The 21,017-nt window shown below is 35.7% G+C and overlaps 1 protein-coding gene across 1 annotated transcript in view; it reads left to right on the top strand.

Moving 5' to 3' along the window:
* Positions 1–3,030: 3,030 nt before the first annotated feature.
* CYLC1 (cylicin 1) overlaps positions 3,031–21,017 on the top strand; it is a 120,764-nt gene continuing 102,777 nt past the window's right edge. Inside the window, exon 1 of the mRNA XM_027608629.1 lies at positions 3,031–3,063. Within this exon, the coding sequence (XP_027464430.1) occupies positions 3,047–3,063 (17 nt within the window). The 5' untranslated portion in view covers positions 3,031–3,046. The remainder of the gene's footprint in view (positions 3,064–21,017) is intronic.

The raw sequence follows: 21,017 nt of genomic DNA, 5'->3' as shown, positions 1-21,017 counted from the left end.
TGATGCTTCCTTAGTTAAAGAAAATACCTGAGATAGCCAACATTTCCTTATATAATAAAAAAATTATAGCTTTTATTTGTTCATTCAATAAAAATGTCAGTGTCATCTATTTGCCAGGCACTATTTCAGGCACTGGAGATACATCAGTAAATAAAACAAAAATTCCTGCCTCCATGGGCTTTATATTCTAGTGGTGGATGATAAACAATAAACAAATAAGTTATACAGAATGTAATAAGTGCTACAGAAAAAAAATAGAGAGTGGCAGGGAGGGCCAGATAGGGGAGAAAATGGTAGGGGGGCTTCAGATTTAATTTATGGTGTGATCTCCTGCTAGTCTCTGTGTGAATGTTGTTAAAGACTAAAATTGGTGACTGAAAAAAAAGAAAATATTTTTTTTCTTCTTCAAAGCTCAAGGTCATTCTTGGAAAGAAGTCCAGGACCCAAGCCAAATCTCATTGTAGATGTGCATATGCTTTCATTCTTCCCTCCTGTATATCTCATTTTTAAAACAATCTGGGAAAAATCTGAGGTGGGAAAAAAAAGGAAACCCATGTGACAAAAGAGAGACAAGGAGACAACCAGCCTCAGTCCTGCCTCAGTTTTGCCTTGGTTGGGGGTTGTACAGGTCATGTACTCTACTTGAGCCCCAGACCTTTCCTAGTGCTTACAACAAGGCCCTTCTCTGGTTCTTCTTGCCACTAATTTTCTTCCTTATGATTAAAACTTCAAATCAATAGTAATATGTACAAATAAAAATCAAAACTCTAAGCACACTGTTCACAAGAGTCAAAATAAGCCATTTATACTTTATAGCTTTATATCTTCATAGATATTAGTTAATTTTCCTTAAATGACTCTTGGAAATTTTGACCATAATTTTTAATCCACTGAAGCTGTATTTATATGTCAATTTGACTATTTTAATTAATTTAACAAGTAAGCTAAAAAAAAGCAGTCATTAATCAAGATTTTTTTGTTAATTGGCTTTGTCTCCTCAACAGTCTTTTTTTTTAAAGATTTATTTAGAGAGAGAATGAAAGAGAGAGAGCACAAAAGTAAGGGGAGGGCAGAGGGAGAGAATCTTCAATCAGACTCCCACTGAGTGCAGAGGCTGATGGGGGCTCGATCCCATGAATCAACCCAGCCAAATCCAAGAGTTGGGAGCCCTACAGACTGAGCCACCCAGGCACCCTCCTCAACAGTCTTTCAAAAGTAATGCTTATTTTATTATCAGCCCCAATAATCCAAGAATATAAATGTCCCATATATTATTTCTATTTGTACTTGCAATGCTTTACATATATTTTTATTATTGCATTTTTGCTTATCAATATATACATATTTTGTAGGAAGCTTTAAGTGTAAAACATGATATGCAGAAAATAAAATTATCCATATCCTACTTTTAGCATTTTGGTATGTTTAACTGTCTTTCTTTTCACAATAAATACATTTGATTTATATAGTAGATATAAAAATGTATGTATAGTTCTATGTTCCTTTTTTTTTTTCCACGCAAATGCTAGGGATATATTGATGAACAAAACAAACATGATTCCTACCTTCATGGAACTGTAATATAGAGATTTGTTAAAACTATTCCCTAATCTTAGACATCTAGAATGTTTCCAAATTTTTAAATTTTATGTAAAACTATAGTAAACATCTTTGTGCTGAAATAATAAGTTAGTTAGGTTGCATTTCTAGAAGTAGAATCACTGGGCCTCAGGGTAGGAACATTTTTCAAGGCTCTTTACACATAGTTAGTGTTACTTTTATTGCTTTACTGATTGTGGTCCATTCTTGGCTTACAAATCGAATGGCTTTGTATTACTTTGCTTCAAAAGTCAATATGTTTGATGGGCTTTTAAGCTCATTTTGGCTAATGAAACGATTCTGAGACTGCATAGCACTATTCAAGTGAAAACTAACTTAGCGTTTTGGATCACATTTTCCTTTTATTTCCTAAAAATGAAATAGAGTATTACATAAGAAATATACACTTTCAAAAATAAATAAAAAATTAATGACAAAAAAGTGGTGAAAATGAGAATAACTAATGAATTACTTCTCATGCTGGGGCCAAGAAGATGCTCACTTTTTTTATCTGAATACATAAGAGACAATTTTTTTTCCAGTACATACCCTTACCTAGGGAATTGAGTTTCCATTTTATATAACAAAAAGCTCATATTTGCAAATTTCCTACCAAGTAGAATTTTTTTTTTCAAAGATTTTATTTATTTATTTGACAGAGAGAGACACAGCGAGAGAGGGAACACAAGCAGGGGGAGTGGGAGAGGGAGAAGCAGGCTCCCCGCCCAGCAGGGAGCCCGATGTGGGGCTCGATCCCAGGACCCTGGGATCATGAACTGAGCCGAAGGCAGCTGCTTAACCAACTGAGCCACCCAGGCGCCCCCCAAGTAGAATTTGATAACTGGTTTTAACATAACTCTATACATAACAATAGTTGTTTTTAGGTTTGGGAGATATAAAACATTTTAAAGACATTTTGGTACAATTTTAATAGGCATTGTACCTTTGTGTAATTTACACATCTAAAAAAATTATATTCAAGTTATTTTAAAAAAATATTACTGTGAGCATATATACAGTTTTTAGGGGGAGAAATCTGAATGTGAAGGAAATGTACAGGATTAAAGTTGCTCTTTATAGAGGAGTGTTTATATTCTTTTATTTTCCTTTCAGTCCCTATAGACTTTTCATGCACACATATACATCCATGCTCAAAACTAGTGTTAAAATAGTCTGATATCAAATAATTAGATATTTATTAAACAACCAAATAGGTTCAGTCAATGAAAAAAATGACTGATTCTCTCAGTTCAAGCTGTAAAATATTGTGTGTAAACACAGCTACAATTTTAGAATGGATTTCAAAAGCATCTATACATTGTAAAATATAATTAGTCTGTCTTTTCCTTTCAACTTCCTGTTATTCACAGTGTCTTTATGATGTCATCACTCAACATTACCACTGAATTTACAATGCTAAAGTCCTGGCAACATAGAGGCAGGGGAAATGTCTCTTCCAAGATTGTAAGTATTTCATTTAATACTTTTTAGTATTTTTAATGACTAACATGCTCAACTTAGCAACATATTTATATTTTTAAATGTAAATAATGTTTCTCTCATGTTAATTTTATTTGTAGATTAAAATTTTAAACAGAGGTATGAAATTTTCAACAATATCTTGGGTGTTTTGCTTTGAGATTTAACTACTTCAAGGTTTTTCATGAAATAGTTGCGTAGTCTTAACCAGTGTGTGTGTGTGTGTGTGTGTATGTGTGTGTGTGTGTGCATGTGTGCTTATAATCATATCTTATTTTAAGGAGAAGGGAAGTAATTAATATGTATGAAGGCACTTAAAATGTAAAGCAGGATACAGTGTAGTAAGACTTTATTATAAAACTTTGATATGTTTAATTTTATGTAAAAGGAAAATTAGACCATCCTTTTCTCTGATAAAAAGGAAGATTTAGTGTTGTATCCAATAAAAGAATGTATAGTGAGTTGACTTTTAAAAGGAGTCATTAAGCAGATGATGAATATTATTAACATGGAATTAAACAATAGTATTTCTGCAGGCTTTAGTGGCCACATCTTTCAGTGTTGGTCTTTAAAAGTTGATCTCCTCTAAAAGAATATTGCTGAAATAATACAAAAATTAGGATAATATAGACCATATTGATTTGGAGCCACCAGCTAATAGCCATGTGTATTAGCTGAACCATAAGAGATTATCAGTATTCAACCAATTTTTACCTACAAAAATGGAAATTTCTTATGGTACAATCTAATATAAAAAGCAGATAAAAATCAATAAGAAAGATATACTTAAGGTGACATAAAAACAGTTGAAAGTTATAAACAGGTATTTTATAGTAAAAGAAATGTGAATGGTCAGTAAACATATGAAAAGGTGTACAACCTCATTTATGAGAAGAAAATTTAGAAAATCTTTGACTCAGAAATTCAAATTCTAAAAAAAAAATCTAAAGGCTATTTCCTTTTTCAATGATACATTTTTGTGATGTTTGGATGTTTTTCAATGAGTATGCATTACTTTTAAAATCAGAAATTTCAATACACTGTGAAAGAAAGAAAAAGAATGATTTGATCTAGAAATTAAAATTGAGCTCCTAGTGCTTTTAGAAAGATATTTCTAGTTTGGTTCTGTCTACATCTCATCTTTCCTCTTACATCATAAAGGCTTCAGGATTACATCACCATTGGGTATTATCTCTGAAACACACTGTCATCAGCAAAATCTTCTACATCCCCCTCTGCCTCTTATCTGAATATCTACACTTTCTTGCTCTCTAAAACTTGGCTTTCTCAAATACACTCCTTTTCGTGAGGCCCTCTTGAGTAGGAGATATTTTCCTTTCCATGTCCCTTCCTACCACTGGATCCAGAGGTGCAGTAGATGTATGCTTGGTTCCTCAATGGCATTTCCAACTCATTCTACATCCTTACTCCCTAAAAATAGCCAGCTTTGAATCTCATGTCATCAGATTATATCATCTGCTACCTTTCCTTGCTATATTCATCTAGTAACTCCCAGGTCATTCCCTTTATTTTGCATGGTTTTCTGTCTGGCCCACTGCCATTCCCTCTTGCCTTAATCTCTGGTAATTTTAAGATGTAGATAATCATTCTCATACCCCAACATCTCAATTATTTGACTTTATTTTCTCAAATTATCTTGCCTTCCATCTTATCTCAGTGGCTCACTCCTATTCATATCCCTCCAAAATCTTAATTTCAAACATTTCATTTTCCAACCACTGTTTCAGGTACATCTAATACCCACATTCCAACAATTCTTCTACCCCAATAAGACCTACTATTGATTTTAGCACCTTCGAACTATTGCCCATTAGTCCTTTTCCCATGGCTTTACTTATATTCTTACCCTTTATAGATCCTTACCTATCTTATGTTTTTTTTTAAGATTTTGTTTATTTATTTGACAGAGGGAGACACAGCAAGAGAGGGAACACAAGCAGGGGGAGTGGGAGAGGGAGATGCAGACTCCCCACTGAGCAGGGAGCCCAATGTGGGGCTCGATCCCAGGACCCTGGGATCATGACCTGAGCCAAAGGCAGACACTTAATGACTGAGCCACCCAGGTGCCCCTTATCTTATGTTCTTATAGGTTCATGGTGAACCAATACAAATAATTTCCGGCATACATCTTCAATCCCCTTTACCCACTCTCCTTTTGACATTTCTTCGACAAAACCCTAATTTTAGATAAATCCATCTCCCCCATTACTCCTCAGTAGTACCTTTGCAAGCTGAATATGGTTGAGGAAAACCATGTAACCATAACAACTGGCTTCAATTTAATTTATAATGTCAAACTGCAAGTGGGCCATTAATGATATCCAGCAATGGTATTAAAGTTTTCTCATCTGTTTAAATTTCTCCTTTAAGATGACTATTTCTTACATTTTTTTCTCTTAAATTTACAATAGATTTTTCCACCCCACTCTTGGTTAATAGAGACAAAAAGGGGAAATTTTCACCATTGCCACAACTAAATATCCTAGTCTATATGTATCTTTACTACCTTTTTTTCTTCCTTCCTCCTAATGGAGTAGATACCCTATTCTTGATCATATCTAAATATAACTTAAGGTGTATTAGTTTCCTAGGGCTGCTGAAACAAATTACCACAAACTAGCTAGCTTAAAACATTAGAGGTTTATTGTCTCACATTTCTGGGACCTAAAAGACCAAAATCAAGATCTCAGAAGTATGGGCTCCTTGAGGCTCTGAGGAAGAATTTGTCCCATGACTCTCCTAGCTTCTGGCAGTTTCTGGCCATCACTGGCATTCCTTGGATGGTAGATACATCACCCCGATCTCTGCCTCCATCATCACATGGCACACTCTCCCTGTCTGTGTCTGTGTCCAAATTTCCTTCTTCTCATAAGAACACCAGTCATTGTATGAGAGCCCATCCTAATCCAGTATGACCTCATCTAAACTATATTACATCTGCAAAGACCCTGTTTCCAAATAAGGTCAATTTCACAGGTACCAAATGATAGGACTTGAATGTATCTTTATGGGCAACACAATTCAACTCACAACACTGGGCACTGGATTTTCTTCGCTACTTAAGGATATGGCTCCTATAATTAACTTATCTTCTGTAACCTCATTTTTTTTTTATCTTTTTACTTTGGCTTTCTTGAAACATAACTGACATATAATTGTGTATGTTTGAAGTGTACAGTGTGATGATTTGATGCTCATATGCATTGCAAAATTATGACCATAGTAGGTTTAGTTAATACCTCCATACATCATATAATTACCATTTCTTTTTTTGTGGTGCGAATATTTGAGGTCTACTCTTTTACCAAATTTCAAGTATATAATACAGCATTGTTAACTATAGTCACTGCACTGTACATTAGATCCCCACTACATATTCATCTTATAACTGGAAGTTTGTACCATTTGAACAACATTTCTGCATTTCCCCTCACCCAGTGCCAGGCAATCACCACTGTACAGTTTCTATAAGTTCAGCCTTTATACAATCTACATATGAGATCATACAGTATTGTCTTTCTAATTTATTTTACTTAAAATAATACCCTCAAGGTCCATCTCTATTGTCATAAATGGCAGGACTTCCTCCTTTCTCATGGCTGAAATATATATCTATATCATCTATATCTATATATCTAATCTATCTATCATCTATCTATTTATCTATCTATCATCTATCATCTTTGATAAAGTGATTTGATGTCCTTTGGATATATACCCGGAAGTGGGGTTCCTGTATCATATGGTAGTTCTATTTTTAATATTATTATTATTATTTTAAAGATTTTATTTATTTATTTGAGAGAGAGAGAATGAGAGATAGAGAGCACGAGAGGGAAGAGGGTCAGAGGGAGAAGCAGAATCCCCGCTGAGCAGGGAGTCCGATGCGGGACTCGATCCCGGGACTCCAGGATCATGACCTGAGCCGAAGGCAGTCACTTAACCAACTGAGCCACCCAGGCGCCCTTAATATTATTTTTTAAAGATTTTTTATTTATTTTATTTTTTGAAAGAGAGAGAGATGAGAGAAAGATCACAGGCAGGGAGAAGAGGGAGAAGCAAACTCCCCCTGAACAGGGAGCCTGATGTGAGACTTGATCCCAGGACCTTGGGATCATGAACTGAGCTGAAGGTGCTAAATCAACTGAGCCAACCAGGTGCTCCACCTATTTTTAATTATTGAAGAACCTCATCCTGTTGTCCATAGTGAGTGTACCAATTTACATTTGGGTCTAGAGTGCACAAAGTTTCCCTTTTCTTCACAGCCTCACCTCACCTTGATTATTTTTTTCTATTGAGTTTCATGAGTTCCCCATATATTTTATTTTATTTTATTTATTTTTTAAGATTTTATTTATTTATTTGAGAGAGAGAGAATGAGAGATAGAGAGCACGAGAGGGAAGAGGGTCAGAGGGAGAAGCAGACTCCCTGCTGAGCAGGGACCCTGATGCGGGACTCGATCCCAGGACTCCAGGATCATGACCTGAGCCGAAGGCAGTCGCTTAACCAACTGAGCCACCCAGGCACCCGACTTCCTCATATATTTTAGATATTAACCTCTTATCAATAGATGGTTTCCAAATATTTTGTCCCATTCCACATGCTGCCTTTTCATTTCAATTATTTTTTCCTTTTGATGTACAGAAGCTTTCAGTGTGATGTAGTTTCATTTTATTTTTGTTTTCTGCTTATACATTTGGTGCATCCTATATACCTGTTGACCATTTGTATGTCTTCTTTGAAAAATATCTATTCAGGTAATTTGTCTATTTTTTGATCAATTTACTATTTTAATATTGAGTTGTGTAAGTTACCTAAATATTATGGATATTAAAACCTCATCAGATAATTGGCTTGCAAATATTTTCTCCCTTTCAAAATGCTGCTTTTCAATATTATCAATTGTTCATTTGCTATGCAGAAGATAAGTTTTATATAGTCCTACAGATTTTATTTCCTTTTGTTGCCTGAACTTTTGGTGGCATATCCAAAAATATCAATGTCAAGGGCATATCAAAGATCTTTCTTCCTGTTTTCTTCTATGAGTTGAAAAGTTTCAGATCTTATGTTTAAGTTTTTATCCCATTTCAGTTTAATTTTTTTAAAGATTTTATTTATTTATTTGACAGAGAGAGACACAGCAAGAGAGGGAACACAAGCAGGGTGAGTGGGAGAGGGAGAAGTAGGCTTCCCACCGAGCAGGGAGCCTGATGTGGGGCTCGATCTCAGGACCCTGGGACCACGACCTGGGCCAAAACAGACGCCTAATGACTGAGCCAGACAGGCGCTCCCCCATTTCAAGTTAATTTTTGTGATTTGTGTGAGATAGGGTTCCTCTTTTATTCCTTTGCATGTGGATATCTACTTTTCCCAGAACCATTTTGAAGAGATGATCCATTGGTGCCCTCATAAAGAATTAATTGATTACATATGCATGGGTTTATTTCTCTGTTCTTCATTACATTCCATTGGTCTATGTTTCTGTTTTTATTCCAATACCATATTGTTTTAATTACCATACCTTTGTACTCTAGTTTGCAATCAGGTAGTAATATCTCCAGCATTATCCCTCTTTTTCAGGACTGTTTTGGCTCGTCATAGTCTTTTGTGCTTCATACAAATTTTAGGATTGTTGGTTCTATTTCTGTGGAAAAATCCTATTGGAATTTTGATCAGGATTGCATTTAATCTATAGATGGATTTGGTAGTATTGGCATTTTAACAATATTATTCTACTGATCCATGAACTTGGGATATTTGTCCAGTTATTTGTGTCTTCATTTCTTTTCATCAGTGTCTGAATATTTTCAATGTACAAATATTTAATTTCCTTGGTTAAATATATTTGTAAGAATTTTATGGTTTTTAAGTATTCTGAATTAGACTGTTTACTTTTATTTATTTTATTTTTATTTAAATTCCAGTTAGTTAACATACAGTGTGATATTAATTTCAGGTTTAAAATTTACTGATTCAACACTTACATTTTTGTAACACCTGGTGCTCATCCCAAAAACTGCCCTCCTTAATCCCTATCACCTATTTAATCCTTCTCCTTGCTCAACTCTGATCTGGTAATCATTAGTTTTTTGTCTGCAATTAAGAGTATGTTTCTTGGTTTGCCTATCTCTTTTTTCCTTTGCTCCTTTGTTTTATTTCTTTTTTTTAAGATTTTATTTATTTATTTGACAGAGAGAGACACAACGAGAGAGGGAACACAAGCAGGGGGAGCAGGAGAGGGAGAAGCAAGCTTCCCGTGGAGCAGGGAGCCTGATGTGGGGCTCAATCCCAGGACCCTGGGATCATGACCTGAGCCAAAGGCAGATGCTTAATGACTGAGCCACCCAGAGGCCCTCATTTGTTTTATTTCTTAACTTCCACATATGAGTGATATCTTATAGTATTTGTCTTTCTCTGACTGACTTATTTTGCTTAGCATAATACTCTCTAGCTCCATCCACATCATTGTAATGGCAAGATTTCATTCTTTTTTATGGCTGAATAAGATTCCATTATATATATGAAACTTCTTCATTCATATATCAATGGGCACTTACACTGCTTTCATAATTTGGCTATTGTACATAATGCTGCTATAAACATAGGGGCGCTTCAATCCCTTTGAATTAGTTTTTTCTATTCTTGGGTAAATACCTAGTAGTGCAATTGCTGGATCGTAGGGTAGTTTTATTTTTAACTTTTGGGGAACCTCCATAGTGTTTTTAGAGGGGCTGCACCTTTTTGCTTTCCCACCAACAATGTAAGAGAATTCTCCTTTCTCACATCTTTGTCAAAACTTGTTTCTTGTGTTATTGATTTAAACCATTCTGGTAGGTGTGCAGTGATATCTCATTAGAGTTTTGATTTGTATTTCCCTAATGATGAGTGATGTTGACATCTTTTCATGTATCTTTTGGCCATGTGTATGTCTTCCTTGGTAAAATGTCTATTCGAGTTTTCTGCTCCTTTTTGAATTAGATTATTCATTTTTGGGGTGTTAAGTTTTATAAGTTCTTTATATATTTTGGATACTAATCCTTTATCAGATAATCATAAGAGACTCTTAACTATAGGAAACAAACAGGGTTGCTGGAGGGAAGGTGGGTGAAAGGATTTGGTAACTGGGTGATAGACATTAAGGAGGACACTTGATGTAGTGAGCACTGGGGGTTATATGCAACTGATTAATCACTAAATTCTACTTCTGAAACTAATAATACAACATATGATAACTAAGTTTAATTTGAATTTAAAAAAGATACGTAATTTGCAACTATCTTCTCCCATCCCATAGTTGCCTTTTAGTTTTGTTGATTGTTTCCTTCGCTGTGTAGAAGCTTTTCAGTTTGATGAAGTCCCAACACTTTATTTTTGCTTTTGTTTCCCTTCCCTCAGGAGACATATGTAGTAAGAAGTTGCTATGGCTGATGTCAAAGAGGTTACTGCTGGTGTTCTCTTCCAGGATTTTGATGGTTTCAAGTCTCATATTTAGATCTTTTTTTGTTTGTTTGTTTTTGATGCCAAAGTTGTCTTTTTAAAAATTTTGTATTGTTATGTTAATCACCATAAATTACATCATTAGTTTTTGATGTAGTGTTCCATGATTCATTGTTTGCATATAAAACCCAGTGTTCCATGCAGAACGTGCCCTCTTTAATACCCATCACCAGGCTAACCCATCCTCCCACCCTCCTCCCCTCTAGAACCCTCAGTTTGTTTTTCAGAGTCCATCGTCTCTCATGATTCGTCTCCCCCTCTGATTTCCCCCCTTCATTCTTCCCCTCCTGCTATCTTCTTCTTTTTTTTTTGACATATATTGTATTATTTGTTTCAGAGGTACAGATCTGTGATTCAACAGTCTTGCACAATTCACAGCGCTCACCATAGCACATACCCTCCCAATGTCTATCACCCAGCCACCCTATCCCTCCCAACCCCCACCACTCCAGCAACCCTCAATTTATTTCCTGAGATTAAGAATTCCTCATATCAGTGAGGTCATATGATACATATCTTTCTCTGATTGACTTATTGCGCTCAGCATAACACCCTCCAGTTCCATCCACATCATTGCAAATGGCAAGATCTCATTCCTTTTGATGGCTGCATAATATTCCATTGTGTATATATACCACATTTTCTTTATCCATTCATCTGTCGATGGACATCTTGTCTCTTTCCACAGTTTGGCTATTGTGGACATTGCTGCTATAAACATCGGGGTGCATTTTGAAATTATTTTTGTGTATAGTGTAAGAAAGTGTGCAATTTCATTATTTTGCATGTTGCTATCCAGTTTACCCAGCACTGTTTTTGAAGAGAATGTCTTTTCCCCATTGGATATTCTTTCCTGCTTGGTAGAAGATTAATTGTCCATATAGTTGTGGGTTTATTTCAGGGTTTTCTATTCTGTGCTATTGATCTGTGTATATATTTTTGTGGCAATACCATACTGCATTGATCACTACAGCTTTGTAATATAATTTGAAATCTGGAATTGTTTTGCCTTCAGCTTTGCTTTTCATTTTCAAGTTTGTTTGGCTATTCAGGGCCTTTTGTGGTTCTATACAAATTTTAAGATTGTTGTAGCTCTGTGAAAAATGCTGTTGGTATTTTGATAGGGATTGCATTAAAGGTGTAGATTGCTTTGGGTAGTAGACACATTTTAAGAATATTGGTTCTTCCCATCCATGAGCAAGGAATGTCTTTCCATTCCTTTGCATTATCTTCTATTTCTTTCACCAGTGTTTTATAGTTTTCAGGGTACAGGTCTTTCATCTCTTTGATTAGGTTTATTCCTAGGTATCTTATCAATTTTGGTGCATTTGCAAGTGGGATTAATTCCTTAATTTAACTTTCTTCTGCTTCATTATTCGTATATAGAAATGCAGCAGATTTCTGTATGCTGATTTTTATCCTCTGACTGTACTGAATTTGTGTATCATTTCTAGAAAGTCTTTGGTGAAGTCTTTTGGGTTTTTATATAGAGTATCATGCCATCTACAAATAATGGAAGTTTTACTTCTCCCTTGCTGATTCATATGCCTTGTATTTCTTTTTGTTGTCTAATTGCTGTAGTTAGGACTTCCATTACTATGTTAAATAACAGTTGTGAGAGTGGACATCCTTGTCTTGTTCTTGACCACAGAGGAAAAGCTCTCAGTTTTTCCCCATTGAGGATGATATTGCCTGTGGGTTTTTCATAAATGGCTTTTATTATGAGAGGTATGTTCCTTCTAAACCTACTTTGTTGAAGACTTTTATTATGAATCAATGTTATACTTTGTGGAATGTTTTTTCAGCATCTATTGAAAAGGTAGTATGGTTTTTATCCTTTCTTTTATTAATTTTTTTTGAGAGGGAAAAGAGGGGAGGAACAGAGAGACAGAGGGGGAGAGAGAGAGAGAGATTCTCAAGCATACTCTGTACTGAGTGCAGGGCCCAACACCGGGCTCAGTCGCAACCCTGAGATCATGACGTGAGCTGAAATCAAGAGTCAGATGCTTAACCAACTGAGCCACCCAGGCAGTCTTTAATGTGGTTTATAAAGTTGACTGATTTGAGAATATTGAAACAAACTGGCAAACCACAAATAAATCCTTGTTGATTGTGGTGAATGATTTTTTTAATGTAATGTTGGAGTTGTTTTCCCAGTATTTTATTGAGAATTTTTGCATATATGTCCATCAGGGATATTGGTGTGTAGTTCTCTTTTTTAGTGGAGTCTTTCTCAGGTTTTGGTGGTGGGGTAATCCTGGCTTCATAGAATGATTTTGGAAGTTTTCATTCTTTTTCTACTTTTTGGAATAGTTTGAGAAGAATAACTAGAAACTGTTCTTTAAATGTTTGGTAAAATTTGCCTATAGAAGCCATGTGGTTGTGAACTTTTTGTATGTTTGGAGTTTTTGATTACTGAATTAATTTTTTGCTGCTTACTGGTCTTTGCAAGTTTTCTTTTTCTTCTTGTTTCAGTCTTGATAGTTTATATGTTTCTAGGAATTTATCCATTTCTTCCAGGTTTTCAAATTTGTTTGCATAGTTTTTCATAATATTCCATTATAATTTTTGTATTTCTGTTGTGTTCATTGTTGTTTCTCTTCTCTCTGTGATTTTATTTATTTGGTTTCTTTCTGTTTTTTTGAAAAGTCTGTCTAAAGGTATAACAATTTTATTAATTTTTTCAAGGAAGAAGCTTCTGGTTTCATTGATCTGTTCTATTGGGTTTTTTTTTTTTAGTTTCTATAACATTTATTTCTTCTCTAATCATCATTTACTTCCTTCTGCCGATATTAGCCTTTGTTTGTTGTTCTTTTCTACCACTCTTAGATGTAAGGTTAGGTTTTTTATTTAAGAAATTTCTTGATTCCTGAGGTAGGCCATGTACTTCCCTCTTAGGCCCACTTTTGCTACGTTCCAAAAGTTTTGGAATGTCATGTCTTCGTTTTCATTTGTTTCCTTTTATTTTTTTATTTCTTCTATGACTTCCTGGCTGACCCATTCATTATTTAGTAGCATGTTGTTTATCCTGCATATATTTGAAATGTTCTGGTTATATCTGTGAAATCCATCTGGTCCATTGTGTCATTCAAAGCCATTTTTTTGTTGATTTTTTGTTTACATGATCTGTCTATTGATGTAAGGGGGGTGTTAAAATCCTCTACTATTATTGTATTATTATCAATTATTTTCCTTATGTTAGTTATTATTTCATATATTTGGGTGCATAAACATTTACAATTGTTATCTCTTCTTGTTGGATTGTCCTCTTTATTATGATATACTGACCTTCTTTATTTCTTGTTACAGTCTTTGTTTTAATGTCTAGTTGCTGATATAAGTATTGTTACTCTGGTTTTCTTTTGACATCCATTTGCATAATAAATGTTTCACCATCCCCTCCCTTTCAGTATGTAGGTTTCTTTAAGTCTAATATGAGTCTGTTGTAGGCAGACTATATAGATGGGTTTTGTTCATCCATTCTGACACCTTATATCCTTTGATTGGAGTGTTTAGTCCATTTATATTCAAAGCCATTATTGATAGATATGTATTTATTGCCATTTAATTACATGTTTTGTCATTGTTTCTGGATATTTTCTCTGACTCATTCTTGTCTTTGTCACTTTTGGTCTTTCTCTTTCTTCAAGAGTACCCTTTAATATTTCTTGCAGGGCTGGTTTAGTGATCACAAACTCCTTTAGTTCTTGTTTTTCTGGGAAACTATCTTTCTTTCTATTCTTTTTTTTTAAGATTTCATTTATTTATTTGACACAGAGAGAGAGACAGTGAGAGAGGGAACACAAGCAGGGGGAGTGGGAGAGAGAGAAGCAGGTTTCCCGTGGAGCAGGGAGCCTGATGTGGGGCTCAATCCCAGGACCCTGGGATCATGACCTGAGCCGAAGGCAGATGCTTAATGACTGAGCCACCCAGGCACCCCTCTTTCTATTCTAAATGATAGACTTGTTTATGTTTGGTTGCAGATTTTCCCCATTCAGCACTTTGAATATATCATGCCCCTCCCTTATGACTTGCCAAATCTCTGTTGAGAAATCTCCAGCTAGCTTAATGTGTCTTCTCCTGTAAGATAAGGACTTATTTTTGGTCTTGCTGTTTTATTATTTTCTTTATCACTATATTTTACAAATTTAATTTCAATATATCTTGGTGTTGGCCTCCTTTTATTGATTCTAATGGGAGTTCTCTGTGCCTCCTGCATCTGAATCACTATTTCCTTCCCAAGATTAGGGAAATTTTCAGTTATGATTTGTTCAAATAAAAATTCTTCCTTCTTTTTCTCTGTGCTTCTTCTGGGGCTCCTATAATATGAACGCTATTACACTTGACTGAGTCACTGAATTCCCTAAGTCTATTCTTGTGTTGCATAATTCTTCTTTCTCTATTTTGTTCAGCTTTCCATTATTTCGTCTTCTAGATCACTTATTCTTTCTCTGTTTCTGCCAGCTTGCTGTTCATTGCATCAAGCCTGTTTCCAATCTCATTTATTCCATTCTTCATCTACGATTTATTCTTTTTTTTAACTCTTTTATCTCTGCAGTAAAGATCTCTCTGACATTTTTATTCTTTTCTAAATCCCAGCTAGTATCCTTATGATTGTTGCTTTAAGTTCTCCTTCAGACATGTTATTTATATCTGTTTCATTTATATATCTGGCTGTGGCCTTATCATTTTCTCTCATTTGGAATAAATACTTCCGTTTTTGCATTTTGTCTAAGTCTCTGCCTTCTCCCTGTTTGAAAAGCCAATTATGTCTCCTGCTTCTGAAAGTAATGGTTTTATGATGAAGAAGTCATGTAGTGTCCAGGGCCTGACACTTTATGGAGTGTCTCTGTGGGTCCTGTGTGCACTCTGTGGTTGTGTTTTGGCAGCTCTCTCCTTCAGGCCAGTATTTTGCAGAGGTTCTCCTTGCCTGCTATGGACAGTGTTTGGTCACTGGCCTGAATGTGGCAAGTTTTAACTGGGTATTGTGGTCTGCTTATGAAATGAGACCTGATACTACTTCCGCTAGAATTGAAACCCTGCAAAACTCTCCACTTGGGAGAAATGGTGTGTGCAGGGTTTTGTCCTGGTCTTCTTGGGGAGTGGCCCATTGTACTGGGACTGAGGCTAGCTTGGCTGAGACTGGCAGTTCCAACAGAGTGCGGGGAGTGGGGGCTTGGTGTAAGCAAGTTAGCAGCCAGTGTTGACACTGAACTGATTCCCACAGGTGGTTCTGTGTTTATACGGAGAGGCACGGGAAGGAAATGGTGCCAGCCAGTTCCTTTCTTCCCAAAGAGCCTTCCCAGTGAATGCTGCCTCTCAGGAAAGGGCTTTGAGAAAAACGAATAATGGCCCCCTGTGTGCGCCAGGTGTTTTTCAGATCCTTGTTTCTGTGCTGTCTGCCTCAGGGCTTTTTGCCTACCTTCTATCCAGGAACAGCACAGTGCTCCATGGGCTCTATCCCAGCCAATCCTGATGACCTTTCAAACCCTTAGGTTTAGAGACTGATTGTGGAGAGGGGCTTGTACTTGTTTTCTGGGGAAGGGGCCTGGTGCACTGGGATGGAGGCAAGTCTGATTGAGAGGGGCAGTCCCACTGGAGTGCAGGGGTGTAAGGTTTGGTATAAGTAGGTTAGGCAGTCATTGTCCCTGCTGTTCTGCTTCCCTCAGTTGGCTCTATGTTTATGCTGAGGGGCAGAGGGGGTAAATGGCACCATCCAACTCTTTTGTTCCAGGAGAAACATCTCTGTGATAGCTGCCTCTCAGGGATGGGGTCTAAGAAGAGTGAATAATCTCTCCCTCTGTGTGCCCCATGCTTTCTTCAAATCGCTATTTCCCCACCATCTGCCCCTGAGATGTTTGCCTACCTTCTCTCCAGGAGCAAGGCAGTGCCCTCTGGGCTCTATCCTAGCCAAGTTTGTTGATCTTTAAAACTCTAGGCTTTAAGCCCTCCAGGTTCAAGAACTCAGAAAATTCAGCCCCTCTCATTTTTAAGCCAATCATTGCTTTCAGGATCTATTCTCCTTGTGCATCCCCTTATGTGTTCTTCTCTCTTTCATCCTTCTCTGTGACCACAGCTCCCTCCCCTCTGTGGCACCCATGATCCCTTTCTCCCCTAAACCACATCTCTACAATTCCTCCCTTCTTAGATGTGGCTTCTTCTCTCCCTATAGTTGTGGAGTTTATTCTGTCAGTTTTCATGTTGATTCTGGGGTATTTTGGAAGATCTGACTCTTATCTAATTGTGTTCCGTTTGGATTCTCTCTCTATGTATTTTTTAAGGTTCACTCTTGATGGGTTCTATATTTCTAAAAATGTAGGCACTTATAGATTTTTTAAATCATTGGCATATAATTGTTCATTGTAGTCTATTATACCCCTTTATATCTCTGTGGTATCAGTTGTAATGTCTCTTATTTCATTAATAATATAATTTATTTGAATCTTCCCTGTTTTTCCAGTTAGTCTAGCTAAAGTTTTGTCCATTTTATCTTTTCAAAAACTAATCTCTTCATTTTATTGATATTTTCCATTGTTTTCCTAGTCTTTATTTAGTTTATTCTGCTCTAGTCTTTATATTTCCTTAATCTAACTTTGAACTTAGTTTGTTCTATTTCTAGTTCCTTGAGATGTAGTTAGATTGTTTGAGATCATTTTTTTTCTTAATGTAGTTATTTATTGTGTTAAATTTGATTCTTAGAACTGCTTTTGCAGCATCCTATGTTTTGGTATGTTTCCATTTCCATTTGTGTCAAAGTTATTTTTTATTTCCGTTTTCATTTCTTCATTGACCCATTGGGTGTTCAGGAGTTTCCACATATGTGTAGATTTTCCAGTTTGCCTCTTGGCTATTGATTTCAAGTTTAATACCATTGTGCCTGGAAAAGATATTTGATACGATTTCAATTTTCTTAAATTTGTTAAGACTTATTTTGTGACTTTTCATATAATCTATCCTGGAGTTTGTTCCATGTGTTCTTAAGAGGAATGTGTATCTTGCTGCTCTTGGATGGGATGTTTTGTATATGTCTTTTAGGCCCATTTGGTCTAAAATATAGTTCAAATTAAATGGTTCCTTGATGACTTTATGTCTGTAGGGTCTATACATTGTTAAAAGTGGGTACTGAAGTCCCCTACTATTATAGTATTGTTGTTTATTTCTCTCTTCAAATCTCATAATATCTACTTAATTTATTTAGGTACCCTAATGTTTGTTGCTTATATATTTAACCATTGTTATATACACTTGATAAGTTGACACCTTTATCATTATGTACTGACCTTTTTTTTTCTTACTGTTTTTGGCTTAAAGTCTATATGTGATAAAATTATTGTTCCCCCTGCTCCCTTTTGGTTTCCACTTGCATGGAATATGTTTTTTAATCACTTCACTTTGTGACTATATATGTCCTTAAAGCTGAAGTGAGTTTCTTATAAGCATCATAAAGTTATGTCTTGTTTTTTAATCCATTCCACCACTTTATGCCTTTGTTTGGAGAATTTAATTCATTTTTATTTTGAGTAATTATTGATAGGTAAGGATTTATAAATACCATCTTATTAATTGTTTTCTGACTGTTTTGAGTTTCCTTGTTAGTTCTTCTTCTCTTGCTTCCTCCCTTAGTGAATTTATTATTTTCCCTAATAATATGCTTGGATTGCCTTCTCTTTATCATTTGTGTATCTATTGTATGATTTTGCTTTGTGGTTACCATACAACTGAGTATGATGTTAGCCATGGGATTTTTATATATGGCCTTTCTTATGTTGAGGTATGTTGTCTCTAAACCAGCTTTCTTGAGTTTTTATCATGAATAGATATTGCACTTTATTAAATGCTTTTTCTGCATCTATTGAAATGATCATATGGTGTATACTTTTGTTAAGGTGACATATCACTTTGATTTACGGATATTGAACCACCTTCGCAATGCAGGAATAAATCCCATTTGATTGTGGGGAATGGATTTTTTAATGTATTGGTGGATTTGGTTTGCTAACATTTTGTTAAGGATATTTGCATCTATGTTCATCAGAGATATTTGCTTGTAGAATTTTCCTTTCCTTCTTTTTCTTTCTTTTTATTTATTTATTTATTTTTGTAACTTCTTTATCTGGTTTTTGTATCAGGGTAATGCTGGTCTTCCAGAATAATTTTTATGCTTTCCTTTCTCTTCTATTTTTCAAATACTTTGAGAAGATTAACTCTTCTTTATTGTATTTTTTAATATTTTTATTTATTTATTTGAGAGAGAGAGAGAGCACATGAGATGGGGGGAGTGTCAGAGGGAAAAGCAGACTCCCTGCCGAGCAGGGAGCCCGATGTGGGACTCGATCCAGGGACTCCAGGATCATGACCTGAGCCGAAGGCAGTTGTTTAACCAACTGAGCCACCCAGGCGCCCTTAACTCTTGTTTAAATATTTGGTATTCACTGTGAATCTATCAGTTATGAACTTGTTTGTTCGGAGGTTTTTTTTAAGATTTTATTTATTTATTTATTTGACAGAGAGAGACACAGCGAGAGAGGGAACACAAGCAGGGTGAGTGGGAGAGGAAGAAGCAGGCTTCCCACGGAAGAGGGAGACCAATGCGGGGTTCAATCCCAGGACCCTGGGACCATGACCTGAGCCGAAAGCAAATGCTTAATGACTGAGCCACCCAGGCACCCTGGGAGTTCTTTTTCTTTTTTATTAATAATTAAATTTCACCCCTAGTAGTCAGTCTATTTAAATATTCTATTTCTTCCTGATTCAGTTTTGGAAAGTTATGTTTCTAAGAACTTATGCATTTCTTTTATGTTGTCCAAATTTGATGCCATGTAATGGTTCATAATTTTCTCTTATAATCCTACATATTTTTTTTTGGTGTCAGTTGTTATTTCTCCTCCTTCATTTCTGATGATTATATTTATTTGAGTCCTCCTTTGTTTCTTGTTGAGTCTAGCAAAAATTTGTCGATTTTGTTGATTAAAAAAAATAGTTCCCATTTAATCTGTTCTATGGGTTGTTTGTTTGTTTGTTTTGTCTTTATTTCATTTATTTCTGCTCTAATCATTATTATTTTCTTTTTTCTACTGGCTTTGGGCTTTGTTCTTCTTCTAGTTCCTTTAGGTGTAAAATTAGGTTGTTTATTTGAGATTTTTCTTGCTACTTGATGTAGGCCTATATTGTTATAAACTTCCCTCTTAAAATGGCTTTTGCTGCAACCCGAAGATCTTTTACTGTTGTATTATTGTTTGTTTTGTTTTTTTTTAAGTTTTTATTTATCTACTTGTGGAAGAGAGAGAGAGAGCGAGCACAAGTTGCGGGGAAGACAGAGGGAGAAGGGGTGGGAGAGGCAAACTCTGTGCTGAGTGTGGAGCCTGAAATGGGGTCTGATCCCAGGACCCTGAGATCATGACATGAACCAAAGTCAGACACTTAACCAACTGAGCCACCCAGGTGCCAAACTGTTGGGTTTCCATCTTCATGTATTTTTTTTATCTCCTCTTTGATTTGTTTGACCTACTCATTATTTAGAAGCATGTTATTTAATCTCTGTGTATTTGTGTTCTTTCCAATTTTTTTTCTGATTGATTTCTAGTTTCAAAGCATTGTAGTCAGAAAAGATGCATGATATGATTTCAAACTTTTTAAATTGATTCAGATTTCTTTGTGGCATAACATGTGATTTATTGGAGGAAGATTTCATGAGCCCTTGAAAAGACTGTTCATCCCACACAGTGGGTAGAATGTTCTGAATCTGTAAGGTCCATCTGGTTCAATTTGTCATTCAAAGCCTCTGTTTCCCTGTTGATTTTCTGTCTGGATGACATCTTATTCCTGTAAAAGTGTGTTAAAGTTCCCTACTAGTACTGTATTATTGTCAATTTCTTTATGTGTGTTAATTCTTTATGTATGTAGGTGCACCCATTTTGGGTGCAAAAATATTTAAAATTGTTCTATCTGCTTGTTGGGTTTTTCCCTGTATCACTAAGTAGTGAACTTCTTTGTCTCTTTTTACAGTGTTTTAAAATACTTTTTACCCTTTATAAGTATTTCTACCTAACTTTCCTTTTGCTTCCATTTGCATGGGAAGTGTTTTCCCATCCCTTTTTTTTCTTTTTTTTTAAGATTTTATTTATTTATTTGAGAGAGAGAGAGAGAGTGAGAGAGAACATGAGTGGGAAAGAGAGGGAGAAGCAGACTCCCCACTGAGCAGGGAGCCCGATATGAGGCTCAGTCCCAGGGCCCCGAGATCATAAACTGAGCCAAAGGCAGATGCTTAACCAACTGAGCCACCCAGGTGCCTCCATCCCTTTGCTTTCAATCTGCATGTGTCTTTACGTCTGAAGTGGATCTCTTCTGGGTACCATATAGATGGGTCTTGCATTTTTTAAAGATTTTACCTATTTATTAAAAAAATATTTTATTTATTTAC

The sequence above is a fragment of the Zalophus californianus genome, chromosome X (genome assembly GCF_009762305.2).
Source record: "Zalophus californianus isolate mZalCal1 chromosome X, mZalCal1.pri.v2, whole genome shotgun sequence".
Lineage (NCBI taxonomy): Eukaryota > Metazoa > Chordata > Mammalia > Carnivora > Otariidae > Zalophus > Zalophus californianus.
This window is presented reverse-complemented; position numbering and strand designations above follow the sequence as displayed.